This window comes from Mixophyes fleayi, chromosome 4 (assembly GCF_038048845.1).
Source record: "Mixophyes fleayi isolate aMixFle1 chromosome 4, aMixFle1.hap1, whole genome shotgun sequence".
NCBI lineage: Eukaryota > Metazoa > Chordata > Amphibia > Anura > Limnodynastidae > Mixophyes > Mixophyes fleayi.
The window spans coordinates 18,347,259-18,374,474 of NC_134405.1; the positions used below are offsets into that span (position 1 = coordinate 18,347,259).

A 27,216-nucleotide genomic window follows, 5' to 3' on the forward strand; every position below is an offset into this window, starting at 1 on the left:
AGACCAGAGGAAAGTCTTATTGTGTGAGGGAGAGAATTCCATAGAGTGGGTGCAGCCTGAAAAAAGTCCAGAAAAGGGAGGATATAATGAGAGTGGATAAGAGACACAGATCTTGTGCAGAATGGAGTTGTCGAGTTGGGAGATATTTTGAGACAAGTGAGGAGATGTATGTTGGTGCAGCTTTGTGGATGGCCTTGTAGGTTAGTAGAAGTATTTTATATTGAATTAGGTAAAAAAACAGGCAACCAATATATGGTGATTTAACATTTTGGAAAACTATGAATTACGAGTATCATATACTAAAAAACAAAAAAACAAATATATTTTTTTTGTCTACTAGTCCAAATAAATATGCTTCAGTAGACTTCAGTAAAGGAGTATGTAGGACTGATAAGGTAAAAATGGAAACTGCCAAATTGAAAACCCGTAACCAATGAAAAGTCACCATCATAAAAATGAATGTTCTGGAAGGAGAAATATTGTCTAATAGTAATCCGACAGTCCCATATGGTGTAGACCAGCTTGGGTACAGTACATACCATGAGGAACTGATATTGCAACATTTTAACCTTTGAGCTTATGACAATAGATACCAGTCTGAACGTTGGTCTTTTTGGCAGATGTATTGGCAGAACTAAGGAGGTTAATACATTGTCACTAATCCAGAACGTTGGTTAATTGAATACAGGATGAGGTTTACAAATGTAATATACAGTCTTGTGAAATTGGTATAAATACACAAGGAGCTAAGTAGAGCACGTCCATGCAGCACTGAAGACACTCATACTTAGTGACGAACCAGGATCACGCATGCACAGTAGACATTTCAACTGGACCGCATTGCACATGAGCACAGCGCCCATCCATCTAAACCTTTATTATTATTATTATTTATTTATGACCTCGCTCATTAGTTTAAACTTTACACCAAATTCATCATCCAGGCATACTTCATGCATTAAAGTGCACATTACAGAGGTTGTCCCCTTCTTAGTCAATCCTGTCCACACATGATGAAGATATGGGTCCCGCCATTGCATGAATCCAGGAGCCACCTCTCAATGCGGCTGTATGCTGGAGATAATTTAGAGCACCTCAGTTGAGTCCTATCAGGGCGCTATGTATGGTTTGCAGTGTGCGCCTTTTCCCCACAGTTATGTGAAACAAGCATGTCAAGCAGTGTGCTAGCTCACAGATATAGGTAGAAAAGACCTACCCCAGAGTTCCAAGGAGATAACAGAAGTGTTCCATTTGTATGTACACTGCATTATGGTGGGGAGAATCACTGGGGACATTCCAGGTCTTTGATTCAAGTTCAGAAAAACCTCCAAGTTTCCAGAGTTGGTCAGCGGTCAGTGTCCGCTGCATATGAGTAACCTGTCTAACATTGCACTGTACCACACCTGGAGCTATTTGCCCGCGTGACAGTCTGAGACAGAGGTAATGCCTTGAGTTGCCCAACACCGCTAAGACAACTCCCCTCATCCTATTCCTATCCATACACTTAATTGTGCTCGTTTCTCAACAGACTACTCTGATCCTTTTTACTGCAATTATCTACACCTGTCAAGGGATAGTATATTTTTGGTATGCAAAGAATCTCCAGTTGCCCCAGCCTTGAGCATACTGCTAACCACCAAAAGTTGAATTCATAATAATTGTATCATCAGGACTACAACTCCCATTATCAACATTTCCGTTGACTTGTAAGGAACTACTACTATATATTCTTCAGTACTACTACAGTCATTGACAAAAGTTTTGAGAATGACACAAGTATTGGTTTTCACAAAGTCTGCTGCCTATACTGATATTCTGCAAAAGGTACAGGTATTGGACTGCTGAGGACTGGGGTAAAGTAAATTTCTCTGATGAATCCCCTTTCAGATTGTTTGGGGCATCTGGAAAAACGCTTGTCTGGAGAAGGAAAGGTGAGCGCTACCATCAGTCCTGTGTCATACCAACAGTAAAGCATCCTGAGACCATTCATGTGTGGGGTTGCTCACAATTTTGCCTTAGAACGCAGCCATGAATAAAGAATGGTACCAAAACATCCTCCGAGAGCAACTTCTCCCAACCATCCAAAAACAATTTGATAACGAACAATGCTTTATCCAACATGATGGAGCACCTTGCTGTAAGGCAAAATTGATAACTAAGTGGCTCGGGGATCAAAACATCGAAATTTTGGGTCCATGGCCAGGAAACTCCCTTGTGGTCAATCCTCAAGAGGCAGCTGGACAAACAAAATCCCCCAAATTCTGACAATCTCCAAGCATTGATTAGACAAGAACAGGCGGCCACCAGTCAGTATGTGGCCCAGAAGTTGATTGACAGCATGCCAGAACGAAATGCAGAGGCCTTCAAAGAAAAGGGACAACACTGCATATATTGACTCTTTGCATAAACTTAATGTAATTGTCAATTAAAGCCTTTGACACTTATGAAATGCTTGTAGTTTTACATCAGTGTCCCACAGCAACATCTGACAAAAAGGTCTAAAAACACTGAAGCAGCAAACTTTGTGAAAACCAGTTCTTGAGTCATTCTCAAAACTTTTGGCCATGACTGTGATGTTCATCTTTACATTATTAATGTTGTAATATTGTTATTTCCTTATAGTGTTTGATATTTAAGCACACATTGGTCTAGAAAGTACATTTGCCATTGGTGTTAACTTCTCCATCTCCACTCGTCCATATCACAAGTTCTTAAATGGTCGATTTTTCATACCTTAGAAAAAGGGGAATTGGAGGTGTTGAGGTGTAGCACATAGCAACCAATCAGATTTTCTAGAATGCGAGATATGGTATTAGCTACAATCTGACTGGTTGCTATGGACAATATCTGCACTTTTAGTTCCTTTTTTATAAGGTTTGATAAATCGACCCTTTAATCAGTAAAGTATGTATTCAAAATATCCTTAAGCAGTGATTCTCCATCAATATTAAATTCAAATGCACATATCAAACTTGATTAACTAGAGGATTCCTAAAATGTCCTGCGCCCGTAATTAATTGTCAAACAATATAATAAATCAATAAATCATTAAATAATGCGTCAAGTGTATAAATAACCTGAATTTTATTTCAATTGCATATTATCAAATCACAAAATGCCACGATAATATGTAACGTGACGTCACGTGAGGTGACAAAAATGTCACGTGACCTCACCTGCGGCGATAATATGTTATGTGACATCACACATCCTTTCCAAAATATGCACAGTACAATTTGTGTTATTTTATATACTGGAGATGCAATTCTAATTGTTTATTCTTGTTTCTTGGGCCTTATGGCTTAATATGTATTGAATAGGAGCCTTCGGAATGCAAACAAATAACATTTTAACCAGAGATGCTCAGGCTCAGTTCCTCCAGAACCGAACACACCTGAACTTAGGGGATCTGAGTACCGAGCCGGCTATTGCGCGCCCTCGGAAATTGAAAACGAGGCAAAACGTCATTGTGACATCGTCGGATCTCGGATCTCGCAAGTTTTGAATTCATTTTTAAGATCCAACATAGCGACGGGTGGGAGGGAGGGCGAACCCCCATTTTTCTTTTCTGCCACTGCTGTGTGCCAATATGTCCTAGATGTGCTAGGATATATATCATGGTGTATTGTGCTTTCAGCTGCATTGTGTACACTTGAATGTAATGTCTTATGTCTGTTTTTTGTATCTTTTTGCAAAATGAAGTAGAGATTTTGGTCTCTACCAGTTAACAGGGAAAGAACAATTGGTCCCTCGAGTACTGCCTTTGTCTCGATCTTTCCCCAGTACTTGGGGTGATGTGTGTCTGCCAAAAGTGTAGTGGACAGAGAGCACCCCCTGAAATCGGCTAGGATACAGGGGAAGTGTTTTTATTATACCCTGTATGTTGTCTGTGCTAGACTGTAGAGTGATTTGTTGCAGGTTATTATTTAAATTTTATTTTTGCTGTTTGATGCTACCATTTTGTTAAATACACCTATTATTTTTAGAGCTACTCAGGCTCGGTTCCTCAAAAACCGAACATATCCCGACCTTAGCAGATCCGAGTACTGATCCGAGCCGGCTCAGTACTATTGCGCTTTTTCGGATTTCAAAACGAGGCAAAACGTCATCGTTTCGTCATTGGATCTCGGATCTTACGAGTTTTGGATTCCTTTTTAAGATTCAATATCACGGTGGGTTGGAGGGAGGGCGGACCCCCATTTTTCTTTTCTGACACTGCTGTGTGCCCATGTGTCCTAGGTGTGCTAGGAACTGCCGTGTGTTTGTGTCATTGCTCTGTCGCTTACCATCCAGCCAGGTCGCTGCAGTATTTGTCCAAAAGTGTATGAAAATAATATTGAGGCCTGTGAGGTGGTCTAAATTGACTGCAAATGTCTTGATAATAATAATGTAGAAACATTAGTAGAGCAAAATTATGTGACTTTAGCATATTTTAGGATTTTTTTAAAAATCCAAAGCCAAAACCAAAACACAGGAGGGTGGTTTTGCCAAAACAAAAACAAAAACCAAAACACAAAGCTAATCCAGTTCCAAAACCAAAACCAAAACCAGTTCACGGGGGTCAGTGAGCATCTCTAATTTTAATCAATCAGTACGCATTACTCTGGTACACATTCTGTGGTTTTTTTTTTATCTCTGAGTTTTCACATTGTTTTCACTATTGTAGAAAGGTTTTTGTGACATAATACTGAAAGATCTCGTTGTCAATGCTGATGTCTGCGCGCTGTATAAACTTAGATAAAGGTCTGAGTAATCCTATTATGATAACGAGGACAGCTGGGACTTTGCACTATGACTTTGAATAGTAAACTCTGGCTCGTCACTGGCTCACACAACTTAGGTCATGGAGCTTGTTATCACCTGGCTCCTTATGTCATCATCTGACTGTTCTGTCCTTCTATGACCAAGTTACCAAGCTACTCACCGTGTACAGTGAATCAGAGTCCTCACACATAACGGCTGTGGGGTCTGCGTTGGATGACTCTGTAAATGGTCGACCAGTCACTGCTACAGAGAGCTTGCAATCTGCAAAACGATTAGGGGAATTAACAAAAAGCAAGACTTTTCATGATACAGCTTACCTAGATTTTCTCAATAGCACCAAAATGTATGGTTTCTCCCGTACAGTTCTTGACACAAGCCATAAGAAGAGTTGTAATCTACAGGCCCACCATCATATGTGATCCCTGCAGTTTGGAAGGAGTGTCTGCAATGCACAGAAACACTTGCAGAACTGAAAGCTTCACTACTGCCTGTTCCACCATTAATCATCCTTCATAGCATCTCAGACAGTAAGGGGGCAGAATGTCAAATATATTAATGAACGATGTTTAATATATATACATTTTATGTGCGCACATTTACTTGTTACTACTTACAATTCCATGGCTTATCATCATCATCATTTATTTATATAGCGCCACTAATTCCGCAGCGCTGTACAGAGAGAGAACTTATGTGTCACATCAGTCCCTGCCCCATTGGAGCTTACAGTCTAAATTCCCTAATATAGACACACACTCACACATAGACAGACAGAGAGGGAGAGACTAGGGTCAATTTTGATAGCAGCCAATTAACCTACCAGTATGTTTTTGGAGTGTGGGAGGAAACCGGAGCACCCGGAGGAAACCCACGCAAACACAGGGAGAACATACAAACTCCACACAGGTAAGGACATGGTCGGGAATCGAACTCATGGCCCCAGTGCTGTGAGGCAGAAGTGCTAACCATTAGGCCACTGTGCTGCTTGTTCATAAGCGGCTTTAGTTAACATTAGGGTTTTGTTACCTTTACAAAAAGTATTGCTTTTAATAAGTTTCTTTTTGCGTGGACCAAGAACATTTTCATATGTATACAGTCTTATTTCCTGCAAACTCATTAAAATGCCTTGTCATGCAAGACGAGATCTTTCTATTGCAGACCTTATACATAGTTAGGAGCATCATTGCGTATATCCCACTGAAGAGAGGATTACCCAATATTTGCCCATTTCCACTAACAGCTTTTACAAATTTACCACTTAGCTCCACATTTCTCCACATGAGTGGATGATTGGTAAACACGGTTTTGTCACGTGACAGGAGGTTATTGACGAAGCCCAAAACAGCCTGCTGTGCACTTTGACTGGAGCCATGGTGCGATTTGCACAAGTGTGCCTAGATATCATTGGGGGACAAAAGACTGCAGAGCAAGATGGATGCTTTTGCAGAGGAACTGAGCTTTGCACAAGCAAAGGAGAGGAGCTGGATGGAGCAAAGGTTTTCCTAGTGAAGTACGGAGCAGGGGAACTGCTGCACTTCATTTGGAGAGTAATGGGAACCAGGATTTCAGTTTGTGGAGTGAGATTATTCCATTGTGAAAAGGTGGTAAAGAATGTGTATTTTTATTCCATGCTTTAAGAGGGAAGCATGGCCATTTCCACTCTGCAAAGAGGCTTGAGTCTCACACCAGCCAAAAGTTCGGGAAAATTGGATCTAGTTCTATACTTTTACTGGGATCAAACTTGCGCCTCCCTGTTAAACTTCAACGGAGTTGAACAATCCACATCCACACATATAAATATATATATACAGCAACATCACCCTGTTTTCCCCCACTAAATAGAATTAGAAAGAAATATATATATTATACTGTATACATACACAGTAGCCATTACTCTATCTAAACGCTCTGACAGACTGACTCCCAATCGATCAGCAAACTATTCCAACTGACTGAATGCTACAGAAGCAGAACTTTTAAGCTAACTTTAGAAGAATCAATAAATATACACCAATCTTTTGTTTTGTACTTGTGACCAAGTGCTTACATAATAGATTTAACAGATTTAATAGATTTAACAGAACGGTCAGATGTCAATTGATTGGAGGTTTTGTGTGCAATCATTGGGCCAGTGTGTACTTAGCCTTAGACGAAAGAGCTTCAAAGAGCTGGATAGCTTCAAAGGTTGGATCAAGCCTTACATGATTACCACCATGCTCTACAGGCTCTATTTCTTGTTCATCATCACGAAGTACGACATTTTCTGAAGGATTTGCCACAGGCATTTTTTCACTATAAGGGACATGCCTTATGGCTTATGGTAAATTAGGCTATGTTACAGTGTGCCTTGAAATGATGCCTAAAATGTTCGTAAGACAAAAGTAACAATCTGTACAGTAATCTTTTCGTTCCAGCCAAATCATTGAAACAGCAATATTCATGTGCCGAGAACCATGTGAGGAGTCTGACACAAGCGATACAACAAAAATGAGGATGGTTAACGCAATTTCTAGGCATTGTGTCACTTGGTATTCTAAACACTATAAAATATATACTGAACTATATAAATATCAACTTATGACAGAGAAATACACAGCATTAAATGTTTGCAGAACAAACTCTGACGCCAACTGGTTAGGAACGATGACTTAGGGGTTCATGTTGCCCATAGCAACCAATCAGTATCTACCTTTCATTTTATAGGCTGCACTTGATAAATGCTTCCTCAAAGCTGATTGGTTGCTATGGACAACTTCTCCACTGGTCCATTGGTCCATTTTTCCACTCTTTTCCCTGCTTGATACATGAATCGCTTAGTAAGATTGGTTTACTTGCTTAGTCATCACTCCTATGACTCATCATGTGCAAAGTGCATCATTCAGCAGATTGTGACTCAACTGTGTATTATTCTGTACCCTTCTTAATTTATACTAATCTTCCCAGAACAGTATAATTAAAAGAAACAATGGAATTTCACTGAAGAAAAAAAATCCTCCCTAATCTCTGTATACACGGGTTATATATTGTAATGTATATACTTAAAGAGGTCGTAACCTTAAAACTATGGGCGATAGAGATTCCATGACCATTTTCAAAATCAGCTTAGAAAATTCATATATAACACATCCTGTGTGACTAAATCTTTGTATATCAGTGCTATCTGTCCCTACACTTCAGCCTTGTTATTATATCACAGTCCTGCAAAAGGGTATTATACAGTTTTCTTCAGGACTCCCCAGCTGTTCCCTAACTGACCAGTAACACAATACTCTGTCCAAGCAATAATAAGGTAACATGGGTTACTTATCCCCACTGGTCTCAGTATCTGCATCCAAGATGGCTCCTCTCTGTTCAGCTGTCCGGTAAACTCTCACTGGGAAGCTGTTTACACTCTCCCCTTGTATCTCTCCCTGTCTGGGGTCTCCCTTTCTCTCAGACCTCCGTTCAGCTCTCTAGTTGTCTTGCTGCAGAGGACTCCCTCAGGATATCTGTCTGTCCGAGTGACCCTCAGATTTTCAACAGCTGTTTGTAACTGCTCCTTCAAAAGCTCATCCTCCCCCGATGCATGCTGGGAGATGTAGTTTTCTGTCTGTAGAGCAGGCATCAAAGCGCATGTGCAGCTCAGGTTGCCAGCGCCACGCACACACACATAATGGGTCTTATGGATGGAGCCCGCCCTTCTCTTTCCATTCATAAACCAAGGGACCTTTGCACCTGCTTTTCCTACAGCCAAAAATAATCTTTGGGAGGCTCTTTCCTAAACACTTTTCTGAGGTTTTTAAAGCACATAATACAGAAACCTGGAGCATATGTATATCCCATTTACCAGTTTCCCACTACTTCTGTTACAGTTTTATTATTATTATTATTATTATCATCGTATATTTGTAAGGCGCCACAGTGCTCCGCAGCGCCGCACAGTAGGAAACACAGGACATACACAACACAAGGACATACCTGGTAGACAAAATAAATGCAGACATAAAAAGAAAGGGCATGAAGTACCCTGCTCATTAGATAGCTCACATTCTAAGTGGAAGCTGAAATAAGAGGAGCAAATGTGGCTCAGATTGGAGATTGGGACACTTGTGAGGGTGCATTAGTGTGAATAGTGTTATCGAGGATAAGGTCACCTCTAAATAAGAGATACGTTTTTAGAGAATGTATATATATATATTATGTCACAAATCGGGATCTTAGCCGCACTTATCTCATCCGCCGCTGTCATATCACGGCTACCTGGGTCCCTTCAGCTCATCTGCAGCATCCCCGTTCTCCACACCTCCGTTTGTAAACAAACACATACTGTTTGTTCTGCTGCATGGGCGCGGCCATCTTGGATGCAGTCAGGTGATTATTCCAAACCAACCAGATTCAGAAGCTGTGATCACATGAACTGATCAGCTAATAGTTATTTGGGACATCCTATTTAAACCTGCTGCTGTGATCTGTTCATTGCCAGAACAACACACTTCTCTCCAGAGGATAGTTCTTGGCTTCAGTGTTCCTGACTGCATTACAAGTGCAGTGTTCCTGACTGCATTACAAGTGCAGTGTTCCTGTCTGCATTACAAGTGCAGTGTTCCTGTCTGCATTACAAGTGCAGTGTTCCTGTCTGCATTACAAGTGCACTGTTCCTGTCAACATTTCTAGACTGCTCATTCCCCTGCTATATTCTACTATCAGCAAGAACATGAGCAGAAAGATCATCCAGGCTGCTAGTTTCTGTTTCAGTCCTGCTCCAGCTAGTCGCAAGGGTCCCGAATCGGATCAAGAAATACAGACGATCGTGACATATTATATACATATATATATATATATATCCTTTGCAGGAGTTTTCGTTGCCTTCATGAATTTTGTTGTCTACTTTACACTAATGCAACATTAAGCTCATTTAACCACATATCTGACAACATTTCAGATTGCAAAATCTGGCTAAACTACCAATCCAGCCAAACCATGTCCTATTTCATGAATACACGGTTTAACCCAGCTAAATCGTGCCATAATGTGCCCAAACCATGCCTGATTCCCTGAAACCACGCCCCAGTAAAAAAAGCATCAATCCGCCCAAACCATGCCCTGATCCACTGAAAGACTCCTCAGTCCATCCAAACTATGCCCCCATCAACCCCACTATGCCTGAATCCACACATATCATACCCCAATCTGCTTAGACATGCCATAATCTGCCCAAACCATGCCCCAGTCACCCCAAGGCATTGGCCAAAATCTGTCCAACCATGCTCATTTCCGGTATGGATGCTCCTATTTTGGGTGCCAAAATCCCAGGACTACCCTGGGAAAATCAGGACTGCTGGGAAGTATATAAGTATGCTTTGAGACCACACTGTTAATAATTGTTTACTATATATGAGAGATTAGCCTTTATCTGAACTCAAGTTTATGGGGGTAGTTTACGATGATGGGGCAAAAGTTCAGTTCAGTTACCAAAGCACCCAATTAGCAGTAAGCTTCCATAGGTCTGGTACAAATTAGATTACTGAAAACAGATCTGTTTTTGATTGCTTCCTATAGGTTATCGTATATTTCACGGTTTAAAACTTTGTAAAACAGTGAATCCACAATTACGACTAGCATTAACTCCTATCTCTGCTTGGAACATACCTGACGGCAATCTGTATTTTCCATGTATCCGTAAAGTATTAACAACCAGCTGCAAACTTCATCTGATACATCCAGAAATTACACTTCCCATTGTCCTTGACAATATCGCTTGCTTATTGTTTCTCTCTATTTCCATTGTTTTTTGTGCCTTTGCACCCTGAAACTTATTCTTAAGTCCCTATAAAATCCCACAGTACTATATCATTATTAACCCACCTGCATCACACCCCTTTATTCATATTGCATCCGAACTGCTCCACTCCCCTCTAAATAATAGTCATGAACTTCTTTACTATCTTCATCCCCCATCCCTCCCCCCTCTACCCACATCTCATGCCATTCTGATTCAACACACAAAAGAACATCCAGCACAAATGTCTCTACAAATGACTTCTTCCTTCTAATCAACCCCAACCTTCTGGCATTAACAGAAACATGTCTCACACAATCCGACACTGTCTCACTTGCAGCTCTTTCATGTGTTGGTCTCCATTACACCCACACCTCCGGACCTGGAAGCAGACAAGGAGATGGGGTTGGACGTATCCTTTCCCCACATTGCTGATTCACCTTTCAACCAAGCGTTCCATCAATCGCATTCCCATCATTTGAAGTACAGACTATCTGGATCTTCAACCCATTTTCATTGCATGTTTCTGTGATTTGTCATCCCCCTGGACCCCACCAACAATTGAACATTTCTCTGCTAAGATCTATCAAACTTTCGAAAAAGGAAAAAAGTGTTGCCCATATCAACCAATCAGACTCTAGCTATCATTTTTTAGAATGCACTAGATAAATTATAGCTAGAATCTGATTGGTTGCTAAGGGCAATACCTCCACTCTTCCTTCTTAGAAGGTTTGACAAATCAATCCCATTATTTCTTATCCTTTGGCTTCCCCCTCATCATGTTGTGCGATTTTAAGATCCCAATTGATTATCCATTCTCCTTATGCCTTCAAACTAATCTCTTTGACTTCATGCCTTGGCCTTTCTCAACCACTTTCCAGTTTTCGACAACAAATTCTCCCCCCAATTTCTACCTTCTCATCTCTTTATCTGGCAGTACCACATCTTAACCAAACCCTTGCAGCCCTTGATCAAGTGGTTCCAGCTCCTCTTTACTCTCAGCATCAAAAACGTTCTAAGCTGTTGCGCACTAAAAAAAACACGTTTCCTTTGAAAACTTTCTTGCAAAGTAGACATACATTGGTGGACGTCTCATACTTCTAATGACTTTATCAAATATAGTGCTGACTGCTCTGGATGCTGCCAAGCAAACATATTTACAGTATCTCATCACCGATCAGGCTTCAAACCCCAAACACCTCTTTAATACATTTAAATCACTTCTTAATCTTGACAAACCAACCCTCTGGCCCAGTATCTTTATATCAGCAGCACCTTCCCCCTACTAGTAGAACTGCAGGGTTCCTGTGTCTAGGACCTCATAGTCTTGGTGCGCTAAACCCTGACTTAGCCGGTTAATGGTTAATTCTCCAAAGAGTGTAACCTAGGGGAACTTTGAATGAATGAAGTGAGCAGTGAAAGTGTATTGTTTCACAACAGGTAGGTTAATAAGGAGCCTATAAGTTAAACAGCCCACATACCAACTTTTCATATTCTGTATCTTCAATATCATTTTCAGAGCTTTTTGTTGACAGCCCCTTCTAAAAAAAACATGTACCCTCCGTAGAGCAAATAAGGGTATCCCCCCAGTCAGGATCCACCCACCCTATTCTCTAAAGGGGAGTCTATAAAAGTACATTGATAGCTCTAATATACAGTTCTTCTGTGAGCCATGGATGGACTTAGGGTGCTGGTGCTGAAAGATGGAGCCAGCTGTAGACGCCTGCTGGTTTGAGAATATCTACTACCCATAGGGGTGAAACAAATAATGACTCACGGGATTAAACCACAACCATAATATTTTATAACCACGCCCACTGTTCTGCATTCACACACAGACATATCCTATATATTATTATATATATTACTCGTGGGAACCCAATGAAAATATTTACCCTGCAGTTAAATGACTTTGAGAAAATAAACAGAACCACCTAAGGACATCGAAATATGAAAACTCCAGTCAAACTACTGCTGCAACACAGGCTCCGTTTCCTAATTGGACTATTTACTCATGATATAGTTTCAACTTTTCTTTTTGCCATCAAGTCTCCAAAGTGTAACATAGGTTACAGCGCCGGACACCCAGGTGTTGTGTTCCTTTATGACCTGATACGCTATTATCTCTCCCATTCTATTCATAGAGCAGAGACCTTGCAGCGTACACAACAAGTGTTGCAGTGCAGTGTTGTGATGGTGCTTTAGACTTTGGACACCTTCCGTACTGCGGCTACAGTTTCAATCTTTGCAGGTCAATGTTTATCAGCATCTGTGAGAAGGATTCTTCCATCGATGTTGTTACAGTCTCTGCAGTTTCACGTGTTTGCTTTTTTAAAAAACAAATGAGTGTAAGATGGATAACAGGTGGCCCTAGGCCCTCTGAGCCTTCACCTGCGGGCCCCCACCTCCTTCCAGCTTTATTGTCAGATTGTTTGGTATAGCTTGTAACACTTGTTTAAAACGCCTACTGATATGTCAGTACGGATAGGTGTCTCTTTCGTTGATTAAGTATATTGTTTTAACTTATTACTCAGATTAAGGGTAATGTGCGGAGCTGTTGAAGGTTAGAGGCAGTGGTGGGATTCAGCCGGTTCTCACCGTTTCGCCACAACCGATACCTAATTTTAGGATTAGTGACTACAAATAGTCCACCCCCTTTGTTGGTGGGGGGAGCAGGGTCCTTTAAAAAAAAAATACTCACCTGTTCGCGGCATCGGCACTCCTCCTCCCTGCTCCGTCCGCACTGAATGTCGGGTGTGATGTCATCACGCCCGACGTTCAGTGAGGAGCGGCGCAGACAGGAGTCCTCAAGCAAAAGGCAAGAAGAGAACAAAAGAGAAGAAAGAGAAGAAAGAAGCCAATATAAAAGGTAAGTGAAGAAACGGAAGCAAGGAGGAGCAAAGGCAGCATGGCAGAGTCTGAAGGGGGAGTAAAGGCAGCATGGCAGAGTGTGAAGGGGGAGCAAAGGCATCATGGCAGAGTGTGAAGGGGGAGCAAAGGCAGCATGGCAGAGTGTGAAGGGGGAGCAAAGGCATCATGGCAGAGTGTGAAGGGGGAGCAAAGGCATCATGGCAGAGTGTGAAAGGGGAGCAAAGGCAGCATGGCAGAGTGTGAAGGGGGAGCAAAGGCAGCATGGCAGAGTGTGAAGGGGGAGCAAAGGCAGCATGGCAGAGTATGAAGGGGGAGCAATGGCAGCATGGCAGAGTGTGAAAGGGCAAAAGCAGCATGGCAGAGTGTGAAGGGGGAGCAATGGCAGCATGGCAGAGTGTGAAAGGGCAAAAGCAGCATGGCAGAGTGTGAAGAGGGTCAAAATCAGAATGGCACTGTGAAGGGGGCAAAAGCAGCATGGCAGAGTGTGAAGGGGCAAAAGCAGCATGGCAGAGTGTGATGAAGAGAGGCATTACTGTGGCATAATTTTAAATGGGGGCACTACTGTGTGACACAACATGACTCATGACTATTATTATCTTGATATTAGCAGCATAAAAATAAATATTTTAATATTTTTTCATTAATATTTTAAAACTATTTCTTATAGCATAATCTAGTTTTGTGTACCTCTTTTATTATTCTTATTTGAGTATTAAATGCATGAAATATTAAACTACCTTTTGGTATATCTTTTTGTATACTTAAAATGGTCATTAGGGCTTGATAATTTATTTAAATCCCACCACTGGTTAGAGAGCCTTAGCATATGGCCCCTGTAGTGTATAAGTTGCCTATCACTGCTCTACAGAGTGTACATTGTACAATCATAGACAACTTTGCACTGTTTTGTTTGGGCATTTTTTTCTATGTTTTCTATGCACATGCAAATTTCCCGTAGTACTCAACTATCCTATATTGGCAGAGCAGCGGTGTTCACTTGAGAAATTATTTCTTAGTTTAATCTTCCTGCAAGCTGGATGTTGTATATATTCATAAATCCATCACACCAAAGTTGCTGATTTACTTTTACACACTCCCAATATAGCAGCTTCAGTGTATGCAGCAGTAAGCTTATCCGTTTATTTAAAGCTACCACTCACAAATAAGTTAGGATGACTAATGTACATTTATAGAGGTAGCTATAAATTGTGTTAGAAATGAAAGGATTGCTAGATAAATGCAAGAAATATGACCTCTGCGTCTGCTGGTCGGGAGAGTGAGAGAGATAGAGAAGGGAGAGAGAGAGATAGGGAGGGAGAGAGAGAGAGGGAGAAGGATAGAGGATATAGAGATAGATATAGAGAAGGAGAGAGAGAGAGGGATGGTGAAAGAGAGGGAGGGGGAGAGAGAGATAGAGATGGAGTGAGAGAGAGACAGAGAGTGAGAGAGAGAGAAGGAGAGAGGAGATAGAGATATAGAAAAGGAGAGAGAGATAGAGAGTGAGGGAGAGAGCGAGAAGGAGAGAGGAAATAGAGAGAGAGAGAGAAGGAGAGAAGGAGCGAAGGGGGAATGATATTGATTGAGAGAAAGGTGAGATAGAGAACTAGAGATAGGAGAGAGATAGAGGAGACACAGGAAGAGATTAGAAGGAGAGCGAGATAGAGAAGGAGCAATTGGGGGGCTGAGAATTATTAAGAGAGACAGGAGAGATAGAGAACTAGAGAAAGGAGGAGATAGAGAAGGAGAGAGAGGAAGACATTGAGAAGGAGAGAGAAATAGAGAAGGAGAGAGTAAAAGAAGGAGAGAGAGATGGAAGGAAGGAGAGTGAGAGAGATAGAGGAGAGATAGAGAAAGAGAATGCTACGAGCCATGGTGGCTCGTGGCTCGCTCCCTCTGCAGGCGTCCTAGCTGTCATGACAACATCCGGAATGTCACTTCCTCCCTCCTCGTCCCGGCCACCATCATGACTATGGCCAGGACGCTCTCTGCAACACCACCGTGTTCCGGGATTAGGGGACAGCCAGGTGCGGGAAAGTTAGTTTAGCAAATTAATTATTCATAATTAGCCTCATGTGGCTAATCCCTCTCAGCTTTCTGATTGGCCCTTTTAAGTATTTAAGAAAGGAAGGGCTTAGCCTTCCTGCCAGTTATAGCATCCTATGTGCTGCACATTTTGCTGACCAGCCTTTGATCCTGTGGACTCTCTGATACCTTTGACCTGATTCTCTGTTGTTGCCCTTTTCTTTCTTTTTGGACCCTAACCTCTGGCTTTGTTATTTGGTTACCCCGCTTGCTGCCAACCCTGTCCCTTTGGACTATCCTTGTTACACTGCTTGCTACGGACTCCTGACCTCGGCTTGCTTTGACCGACTGCTCCATTCTTGCTACCGCCTCCTAGTTTCCAGTTCTGGTATTGCATTTAAGCTTGCACTACACAAGAGCTTAAGGCCTGGGAGCATCCAAGTACCTGTGAGCAAATAAAGCTCTATGTGGAAGACCTCTGTCTCCTGTTCTGCAAACTTCTATCAATAACCACGAGCCGTAACAGAGAGAGAAATAGATAGAGAAGGATTGATAGGGTGAAAGAGAAAGAGAGAGAGAAGAGAAGGAAAGCGGGAGGGAGATAAGAGAAATAGAGAGGAGAGAGAGAAGGGGGAGAGAGTGAGTAACAGAGAGAGAAGATAAAGAGAAGAAGGAAGAGAGAGGAGACAACAAAAAAGAGAGAGAGAGAAGGTAGAGAAGAAGGAAGAGAGAGAAGGAGACAAAAAGAGAGTGAGAGAGAGAGACAGAAAGAGAGACAGAGAGTAACAGAGAGAGAAGGTAAAGAGAAGAAGAAGAAAATATAGGGACCTACACTATATGGGCAAAAGTATTCAGACGCTTTACCATTACACCAACATGGACTGTAATGATATTGTATTCAAATACATATAGTTTAATATGGAGTTGGTCGCCCTTGTGCTTCCACTCGTCTTGGAAGGCTTTCCATAAGATTTTGGAGTGTTTCTGTGGGAATTTATGTCCATTCTTTTTGTAGAGCATTTATGAGGTCAGGTACTGATGGACGAGAAGACCTGTCTCACTATCTTCATTCCAGGTCATCCCAAAGGTGTTCGATGTAGTTGAGGTCAGGCCAGTCAAGTTCATGACAACTTGACTGAATTACCCATACCAATATTCCTACTTCACCAAACTTCACAGTTGGCATAATGCAGTCAGACAGGTAACGTTCTCCAGGCATCCGCCAAACCCAGACTCGCCCATCTGACTGCCAAACAGAGAAGTGTGATTCGTCACTACACAGAACACGTTTGCACTACTCAACAGTCCAGTGTCCGTGTGCTTTACACCATCCGACGTTGGCATTGGTCCATTGGCATTGGTCTTGGTGATGTGAGGCTTACATGCAGCTGCTCGGCCATGGAAACCCATTCCGTTAAGCTGCCGCAGCACAGTTATTGTGCTTACATTAATGCCAGTGGAAGTTCGGAACTCTTCAGCTATGGAATCAGTAGAGCATTGGCGACTGTTACGCACCATGCCCCTTTGCAGTCGTTGACCCCGCTCTGTGATTTTATGTGGTCTTCCCTTCATGGCTCAGTTGCTGTTGTTCCTAAATGCTTCCACTTTCTAGTAATATCACTTACAGTTGACCGTGGAATATTCAGCAGGGATGAAATTTCACAAACCGTCTTATTGTAAAGGTGGCATCCTATCACAGTGCCACGCATCCTATCACAGTACCACACATCCTATCACAGTACCACACTTGAAGTTACTGAGCTCTTCAGAACGACCCATTTTGTATCACAAATGTTTGCAAATAGAGAATAGATGGCTAGGTGCTTGATTTTATACACCTCTGGCAACGGGTCTGAATGAAACACCTCAATTCAGTAATTAACAGGTATGGCCAAATACTTTTGTCCATATAGTGTACTACTAGGCTCCCGATTTCAGCGATAAGTTTTAAATCACCATTGTCATTTATAAAAAAAATACTGCCGATATTGACCTGAAGTAGTAAGAGTTAATCTTTTGCTTAACTGAGACAATAACTGCGGTTTAATATTTCTATACCGTATTAACCAAAGTCAGAACTTCCGTGGTCGGCAGGGGGTGGCGCTGAAGGGGATCTGTAGCAGTTGCACTCCCATCAACTATGTTAGTTCTTCCTCTCAGCAGTGCCATAGAAAGTGTGGGGCGGGGTGAGAGCAGGGCCGGATTAACCCGAGGTCTAACTGGGCTAGAGCCCAGGGTCCTCGGGCATCCAGGGGGCCCTTCAAACTCCTCAGCAGCATTATTGATCGGTCGGGGGCGGGGGCGCCCCCGGCCCGATCGATGCTGCTGAGTACTGTCAGTGCAGTCCTCCGTCCCGGCGCGCTGTAGTCTGCTTACTGAGGAGATCTCGTGAGAGTTCATGAACTCTCGCGAGATCTCCTCAGTAAGGAGCTTACAGCGCGCCGGGACGGAGGACTGCACTGACAGGTAAGTGCTTGGGGGGGTCCTCGCGGGGGGTGGGGGGGCGGCGGACGGCTCACATTGGGGGCCTCGCGGGGAATGGAGGGCCCCTTAGCCCAAGGGCCTCCATTCCCTTAATCCGGCCCTGGGTGAGAGGAGGGAACGGAGGTTCTTCTGAGCATGCACAGCGCATGTGCAATGGAGCCACACTTGGGGGTAAATGTATCATACCCCAGTTTTCTCAACTCGCAGGAGATCGGCGTGTTCGCAGCTTAAATTTAAAGCGGTGCTGCCTTGTAAACAAAAATTTCCCTTTACCAGGCAGCGCCGCTTTAAATGTAAGCTGAGAAGACACCGATCCCCCGCGAGTTGAGAAAACCGGGGTATGATACATTTACCCCTTGGGCTTCAAAGTCAAATCATCTCCTCCCTTGTACAAGTGGGTGGTCACAATGTTTGATGTTACAAAGCAGGATTTGCTCTGCGCGTTTGCAATGTTGGGCAGCACAGTGGCTTAGTGGTTAGCACTCCTTCCTTACAGCACTGGGGTCATGAGTTCAATTCCCGACCATGGCCTTATCTGTGAGGAGTTTGTATGTTCTCTCCGTGTTTGTGTGGGTTTCCTCCGTGTGCTCCGGTTTCCTCCCACACTTCAAACACATACTGGTAGGTTAATTGACTGCTAACAAATTGACAGAAAGTCTGTGTCTGTCTGTCTGTGTGTGTGTGTTATGGAATTTAGACTGTAAGCCCAAATGGGGCAGGGACTGATGTGAATGAGTTCTCTGTACAGCGCTGCGGAATTAGTGGCGCTATATAAATAAATGAGGATGATGATGTTGTCAATTATCTTTAACTGCAAAAAAAAATAGATGGGCAACCTTGGCAAACAGGACTAAAAGACTTTAAAGCTAATACATTAGCCTTCATATTGTACACTCATATTTATTTATATTGTGTATATATAGTAAAATTAAGACAACCTCTGCCAAATGATGTATTTCTATGCTACAGACATTGCAGTGCTATCTATGTCCTTGCACAGACAACAGCATTAAGTATAATGATTCTGAGCATTCTTATGCATAGATAATTCTGCACCTGTGAGCTGGGTGAAGGTGTCTGACTGTGATATGCACAGCTAGATTATATCTCTGTGTAGCACTGCATTCTGTATCACCTCCTATAGGTGTGGTGGCAAAGCATGCTGGGGCAAGGAGGAGGAGAAGGAGGTGAATATATCCACACCTTCACACTGCTACCAGACAGTACAGCCAGGCAAACAGAACACATTTCATTCTGCATGCCAGCCAGCAACTACACATACTGCAGTCAGGGATCTCCAACTGGAGTTACCTGCAAGATAGAGAAGAGCCAGGGGACAAACAGTGACTAGACTGGAAGAGTCAGCCAAGAAGCTGGAAACAGAATAAGAAGAAGACCAGGGATAGTGACTAAAAGTTCTTATTACACTTTTATCATAGGGAATAGGAGATACTGGGGCAGGGTCCATGTTACAGTAGAAAAGGGTCATTGGCAGAAAGGTAAAACTTCACAGTAACAGATAACAGCTCAGTGGAGGCCAGTTAAACAGGTCAGGTCTAAACAGAGACAAGAGGAAACAGTGACGGAGGAACGTTGGCCAGCGGGAGACGATAGTGTTAGGAGTGACCATTAGGAGACACAGAAGGTGAAAGCTAGAAATTCAACACAACACAAGTCAACACAAGAAGTAAAGACGTTCCAGGTGTGTGTCACATTCCAACAACCCTCTGGAGATGTCTGCCATTGTGGAGACGGTGGGATTCTTCTTTGGGGTGTCAGGCTCCGTCATGTTGGGGATCACTCTCTTCAATGCCAACTGGCGGGTTTCTTCCGTTGACGGAAACGTTATCACAACCTCCACATTATTTGAAAACCTCTGGATGAGCTGTGCCACCGACTCCACCGGAGTGTACAACTGTCGAGACTTCCAGTCTTTGCTGGCACTGTCAGGTGAGAAGTAGCAGCTGGTTGGGTGGTTGTGGAACGTGGGGGTCTAGGAAAGTGTTGCTTGTATGATTCACAGAAGTGTAAAATGGATCTAGAATGTGTGTCCTTGGGGGTAAAACTATACAATTGAAGGATTCAGAAAGTTTAAGTAAATTATCCTTATGGATGTGTGAACTCTATATTATCTTAAAATACAAGCACTTTTGGTTATAAACTAGAGGTAACGTACAGTTTGATAGAATACTCCCAAGTGTATTCTTTGCAAGTAGATTATAAGGTCATGGGGGAATGCAGAGGAAGACGTGGAGACGTGGGCAAAGCAGTAGATAAGAGAAAGCGCAAGAGGGCACAGTGAGAAGGGAAACATAAGGTGACTACGACTCTTAGATAACGGTGGGACAGAGATGATCCTGACCTAATCTAATGTAGGGTCTACCGAAAGTTAGAATAAAAATATCATATTTTGTAAATGATACTTTAAGTTTGAGCGGAGTATGTTACAATGAACAATGAACCACTTAAGTAAGGTTTATATGGAAATTCATGCAGTCTGGCTGGCAGATCTGTAAATAGCCTATCTGTTTATATCTTGAGATATTTAAATGTATTGCAAAATGGTTTATGTGCTATTGTGCTCTGCTCACTGTAATAAATCCTGCTTCATCTGTATATATAAAACAGAAAGGCACCTTTTTTTTAGTAATTCAATGAATTGTGTAAAGTGTTTTATTATACACAGGGTATGTGATATGTCAGGGTGTAATAAAGCACTGGTAAGAAGAGTTACCTCTCCATATACTATGTATACAGTGCAGTAAGGCACTCAGGAGGTGGGTTACTTTCTCATATATTACCGTATATACAGTGCAATAAGGCACTCAGGGGGTGGGTTACCTCTTCACATGCTATATACAGTGTAAGAAGGCACTCAGGAGGTGGGTTACTTTCTCATATATTACACTATATACAGTGTAATAAGGCACTCAGGAGGTGGGTTACCTTTTCATATACTATATGCAGGGTAATAAGGCACTCAGGAGTTCGGTTACCTTATCATATACTACATACAGTGTAACAAGGCACTCAGGAGGTAGGTTACCTCTTCATATACTATATACAGTGTAACAAGGCACTTAGAAGGTGGGTTACCTTATTATATACTATATACAGTGTAATATGACACTCAGAAGGTGGGTTACCTTTTCATATACTATATACAGGGTAATAAGGCACTCAGGAGGAAGGTTACCTTATCATATACTATATACAGTGTAATAAGTCATTCAGGAGGTGAGTTACCTCTTCATATATACACTGTAATAAGGCACTCAGTAGGTGGGTTACCTCTTCATATGCTATATACAATCTAATAAGGCACTCAGGAGGTGGGTTACCTCTTCATATGCTATGTACAGTGTAATAAGGCACTCAGGAGGTGGGTTACCTCTTCATATGCTATGTACAGTGTAATAAGGCACTCAGGAGGTGGGTTACCTTTTCATATACTATATACACTGTAATAAGGCACTCAGGAGGTGGGTTACCTCTTCATATGCTATATACAGTGTAATAAGGCACTCAGGAGGTGGGTTACCTCTTCATATGCTATATACAGTGTAATAAGGTACTCAGGAGGTGGGTTAACTCTTCATATACCATATATAGTGTGATAAGGCACTCAAGAGGTGGGTTATCGCTTCATATACTATCATCATCATCACTATTTATTTATATACCACCATTTATTCCACAGCACTGTACAGAGAACTCACTCACATCAGTCCCTGTCACATTGGGGCTTACAGTCTAAATTCCCTGACACACACACACACACACACACACACACACACACACACTGATAGGCAGACTAGGGACAATTTGTTAGTACTTTATACAGTGTAATAAGACATTCAGGAGGTAAATTAGCTTGTTATATACCATATAATATGAAATAATGCACCCATGAGGTGGGTGACCTCTTTATTTGATATATACAGTGTAATATGGCACTCAGGAGGTGGGTTACCTTCCCATATATTATATACAGTGTAAAAGGGCACTCAGGAGGTGGGTTACCTCTTTATATTCTATTACAGTGTAATAAGGCACTCAGGAGGTGGGTTACCTCTTTATATTCTATTACAGTGTAATAAGGCACTCAGGAGGTGGGTTACCTGTTCCTCTTGTATTTACTAGGCACTGGAATATGTTATATATTCAGTATATAACAATTTTACTTCTCATAATTTAACTACTTCACCTGCTCTGGCTGAAACTGACACACACTTCAGTCTGAATGCATGATCATTTGTTTAACTCTATCAGTAACCTTGTTATTTGTTGATCCACAGATCATGAATGCATTCACTTTTAACGGTATCAGCTAAATGATGTTGTTTTGAAAAAATACTTTTCTGAGAAAGACAGAACAGGTGGCAAACTATAGTGAATTGTGAGTTATCATCAACAGCATCAACGTTTGTTTATATAGCGCCAGCAAACTCCGTAGCGCTCTACAGTTGGGAATTATGCAAAGTGATGAGATATCAAGCTTCAGGAAAGTGTATATTTAGCAAGATGCATGTTGTCATTATGAATATAAACGCTTTAAATATTTCAGAACTTAATGCTTACAAAATTGAATTCTGAATCGCAATTAGCAGCTTCGTAAAATGTAGAATTGGTTCCTTCCACAGGCACTATAAGAACTCTTGCATTACCCTTAACTTTCAGCTACAATAAGTTTAATCTGGAATATGTGCATGTCTGAAAATAGAGCTTTCCAAGATTTATGGGACGCAGTGGGGTGAAGTACCATATTTCCCCATGTATAAGGCGCTCCCATGTATAAGACACACCTAAAATTTGACCCAGAAATTTATATTTATAAATATATTACGGTAGCTGTCAAAAAGTGTGCGGAGATTGCAGGGGCTTGCTCCAGTCTCCCTGCCTGTCTCTGCCGAACAGACTTGCACATAGTGTGTAGCCGTCGGCAGTAAGCCCCTGCAAATGCCTCCCACTGCCACTGTAACGCTGCCCCCCCCCCCCTGGATCCCCGCTACCACTGTATAAGACGCACCCAGTTTTTAGACCCCAAATTTTTGGGAAAAAGGTGCGTCTTATACATGGGGAAATACGGTATAAGAAACTGATTTCTCAGTCCATTTATATTCCTAGAGTAGAATGGACTATTTGGTAACAAATAAACATTAACCTGTGCCTAGTGGCTGGTGTTGCCCAGCAGATTCGGACACTTATAAAGCCTTCTCTTTTCTGTGATAATAAATAAGATTCGATTTTCATAGTAATCTTGGGGTCAGAAGTGGGAAACCCTGGAAAATTAGGTGTTTTTGTGCTAATATGGAGTAAAGTGTGGTCCATTTCTGCCTCAGTATATAAACACCCCCAATGTCCCTCTTTGCCACACTACGCTGAGGTCCCCCAGAGTAGTGCCTGGAGGAGGAGTCAGGTGGCGCTACGGAGGTGGTAGTGAAATTAATCATTGCCATGTGGCGTGAGGGTCACTCCCTCCCTTTCTCCGTAAGCCAACAGGATTGAGTTGTACTTTAAAAAGCGTTTTTTACATATGTTGTTACACAGTCCCCATTGATGGGATAACTTACTAGGCTTCTATTTGTTTATAGCATTTATAGCATTCGCCTGCTGCCTACACAGAGTAAAGACAGCCATTGTGTTGGGTGATCCAATAATTTTAAGAATGCAGCCACCAATGACATTACTGAGGAATGGATGCCATTGGTTCCTAGTTAGTTGATAGGCTGCATGCACAATGTGGCTCCTTCTACTGAGTTCTAGGGAGTGGTTGTCCATTAACCAATTCTGATGCTTGTAAGACCCAGCTGTCAGAACATCGGTGAAATGTCTGTAAATAGTAAAGCCTGTCTAGTTTGCAATGAAATGTTTATATATTTTATGGTATCATGAAGAAGTGCATTGAGTACTGTATATATGAGAGTGTTTTCTCTAGGAGGGATGCATTATATTTCTGAGGTATCAGTCGTTCAGTAGATTTTTTTCCAATTCATATGCAAGCTTACGGTTGGGTACAAACTACAGTGTTTTCAGCCAGCTATCGGGCCAATCACATTCAGCCCGATATCTCATTTGTATGTACAATTAGACGATGAACGATAGTCGTCCCAAAGCACCGACCATCGTTTGATTCGATTGTTCAGCATTACTATAAATCTCGTTCAGCTATGGAACGACATCCTTCCAATGCTGCGGTGTGTATGCGCTCACCATCAGGATCTCCACAGAGTTTACAGAGTCATAGGGGTATATTTACTATGCTGCGGGTTTGAAAAACTGTATATGTATAGCAACCAATCTGTCATTTTGTAGAATGTACTAAATAAATGAGAACTAGAATCTGATTGGTTACTATAGGCAACATCTCCACTTTATCAAACCCGCAGTTTAGTAAATATTCCCCTTGATCTTTTCAGCCGATGGTTATGACAGATGAAGAACACAGATCTGAGGGTAAATCTTTTAAAACGTGTATAGTGTGTACGCATGAATCGGCATGCTGATCGGGAATTTTTTTTTCCACTTATTAATAAAATCGTTATAGATAACACATTGGTCGGAAATTTCCGTAGTGTGCACCTAGCCTAAGGCTGTGAATTTTACCTGTGGAGAACTCCGCTTCTGTCCGTGCTACGCCCCAAAGCTGCTTTTGTGGTCAAAAACAACATCACCTGTAGGCAAGCGCTCGGCTTATACAATGCTCTAATTAATTATGCCAGAAACAATTAGCAAGTTACATTGCTTGACCTAGAGGAATCACAATAGAGTGATTACTCTGTGTGCTATAGCCTGGAGGTTATTTGTGCAACTTGCTTAATATACTCAATTCATATAGAGAAATGATAACGTTTAGGTGCAAGAGTCGATATAATACATAGTATAATTGCTCATCGGGCTTGAATTGGCCACTCAAGTTATCATTGGGTCCTAAGTAGACCCCTACAGCATGTTTGTTTCAAATAAAGCATGGATTTTATTGGTAGCCTAAAATTGTTTATTAATTCACTTTGTAGAATATTTTGCATTTGTTGCTTAAAAACAGTGTGCTCTGCACACTATAATATTTTCATCCACCACAGTGGGCTGTGAATTTACTAATAACCCCAGTCCATTACCTCATAACCTAATCTATCAGTCCTCCTCCTAACTCTCTCCCCCAGTTAGTATAACCCTATTTGTGTCTCCCCCTTCCTTTAGGATGTAAGCTTAGATTAATAAAATAAGGGATTAATCCCTTAGATTGTACGCTCCTCTGAGCAGGGCCATCTCTCCTCCTGTTTCCACCACTTCTAACTCTGCTCTCCAGCTACTTAGCCCTCCTCCTCGAGGGTCCTCCACCCCACGTCCACTCTCGCTCCCTCCTCCCCCCTGGGGGTCTCCCTGTCTTCCGCGCCCCCCTTCTTGGGCCCCGTCGTTTGCGGATCCTCCCTCCCCCTTCCCCGCCCTCTCTAGCTGTGCATTGAGGGTACTGAGTTGCTGTGTTTACTGTACTGTGCTGTCTCCCATTGTATTGTGATTTTGTTTGTCTCTGTACGGCGCTGCGGATGCCTTGTAGCGCCTTATAAATAAATATTAATAATAATAATAATAAAAGCTCTCAGGAGCAGGGTCCTCTTTCCTTGTGTGCTTCTTGTACTATTCCGTCACCCTCTGTACCTCTTGGCCTGCTTCCCTAGCCCTGTTTTCTTAAGCTTTGGCCTACTTCTTGCTGATTTCTACCATCACTTTCACTCATTATCCCAGTAATAATTTGATTTGCATTACCATGTTACATGTGTCTGTGTATATATTTTTGTTCATTTTTTGTTCTTTCTGTATCGTGTTGTGTCATGGCTCATTGTTTTTTGTATGTCATGTACGGCGCTGCGGACCCTTTGTGGCGCCTTATAAATTAAAGATAATAATAATGATAATCTGAAACATTGCCTGCAAAGTCTGTGAGAGATGCTTGTTGCTGAAAATCATATAAACCCAAGGAAACAGACTCCCATAAGGAACATAACCCCTTACTTGACAACAGTAATCGCATGATCTTACATCATCTTGTATAACACATCAAGACCAATAGGAAGTCCAAACTTAGCCTGGTATTGGTAATCACTTACCTTTCCCTGCACTGCTGTTATTTTGGCAATTGTAGATGTTTGTACAATTATTTTCTTTGATTAACTTGACAGCCTGAGTTTGGACTACCTCTTTCCTGATGTGTTATGCTAGAAAATATAAGCTGCTATCTATACTATTGTCATCTTATGGAAAGGCTGAAATCTAGCTAGGGGTCATAACATACGTCTCCAATCTCTTAATAAAGGAGCAGAGATATAGACAATGAACTAGGAACAACTGTAGTTAGCATATTTAACTCAACATCAAATTCATTCACATATAGGCCTGGCGATCAGGTCAGTAAGGATTTATTTTTTAACACCGCTCAAAAGAGCCCAATTGTATGGTTAAATCCCAGCGACAGCCGCTATAACTTTTACACCGTTTAAAGAAACTATGTGCACACTATAAGACTTGCATTTCATGTTGTTGCGTTGAGTGTGCAGAGATATTCTCCATACGTGTGAGTAGAGATTACTGCTCCGTGCGGCACAGACAGGGAGCAGAAACAGATACATCTGTGAATGTCAGATATATCAAGGGATTATCCCGTTAGTAATGAGAAACTGACTCCAGAACTTAACCCCTTGTGAGACCGATCTCTGAATATACACCCCAGTTATGTTTACACTTTCCAGTATTCCCAGAGTATCTGGGTAAACATTCATCTCCTGCCAGGTATATGATACCAGGTGGGTCTGACCTTTTTATTGTCTAGAGTCATAATTCTTTTCTAACAGTTTACCAATATTATACTCTTCATACGTCCTACACTAACGCTTTTACAGAATAAAAGCCTATTTGAGGCCCGGTCACTCTCTGTAGATATCATCTGTTACCACCATCCTGAGATGCCTCAATGCCCAGCTCAGCCTGCACCTGCTCGCTCTACACCACCATCTCGCCTCACCTACATTATCTCCTCAGGCTAGCTCTGCTCCACCCTTTCTCCTCACTTACATTTGATCCTCAGGCTAGCTCAGCTCCACCCTTTCTCCTGACCTACATTTTCTCCTCAGGCTAGCCGTGCTCCACCCTTTCTCCTCACCTACATTTTCAACAAAGGCTAGCTCTGTCCACCCTTTCTCCTCACCTACATTTTCTCCTCAGGCTAGCTCTGCTCCACCCTTTCTCCTTACCTACATTTTCTCTTCAGGCTAACTCTGCTCCACCCTTTTTCATCATCAACGTTTTCAACTCAGGCTAGC

General features: G+C 42.1%; 1 protein-coding gene across 1 annotated transcript in view; it reads left to right on the plus strand.

Moving 5' to 3' along the window:
• The first annotated feature begins 19,097 nt into the window (after positions 1-19,097).
• CLDN15 (claudin 15) overlaps positions 19,098-27,216 on the plus strand; it is a 52,541-nt gene continuing 44,422 nt past the window's right edge. The window contains exon 1 of the mRNA XM_075206369.1: positions 19,098-19,849. Within this exon, the coding sequence (XP_075062470.1) occupies positions 19,633-19,849 (217 nt within the window). The 5' untranslated portion in view covers positions 19,098-19,632. The remainder of the gene's footprint in view (positions 19,850-27,216) is intronic.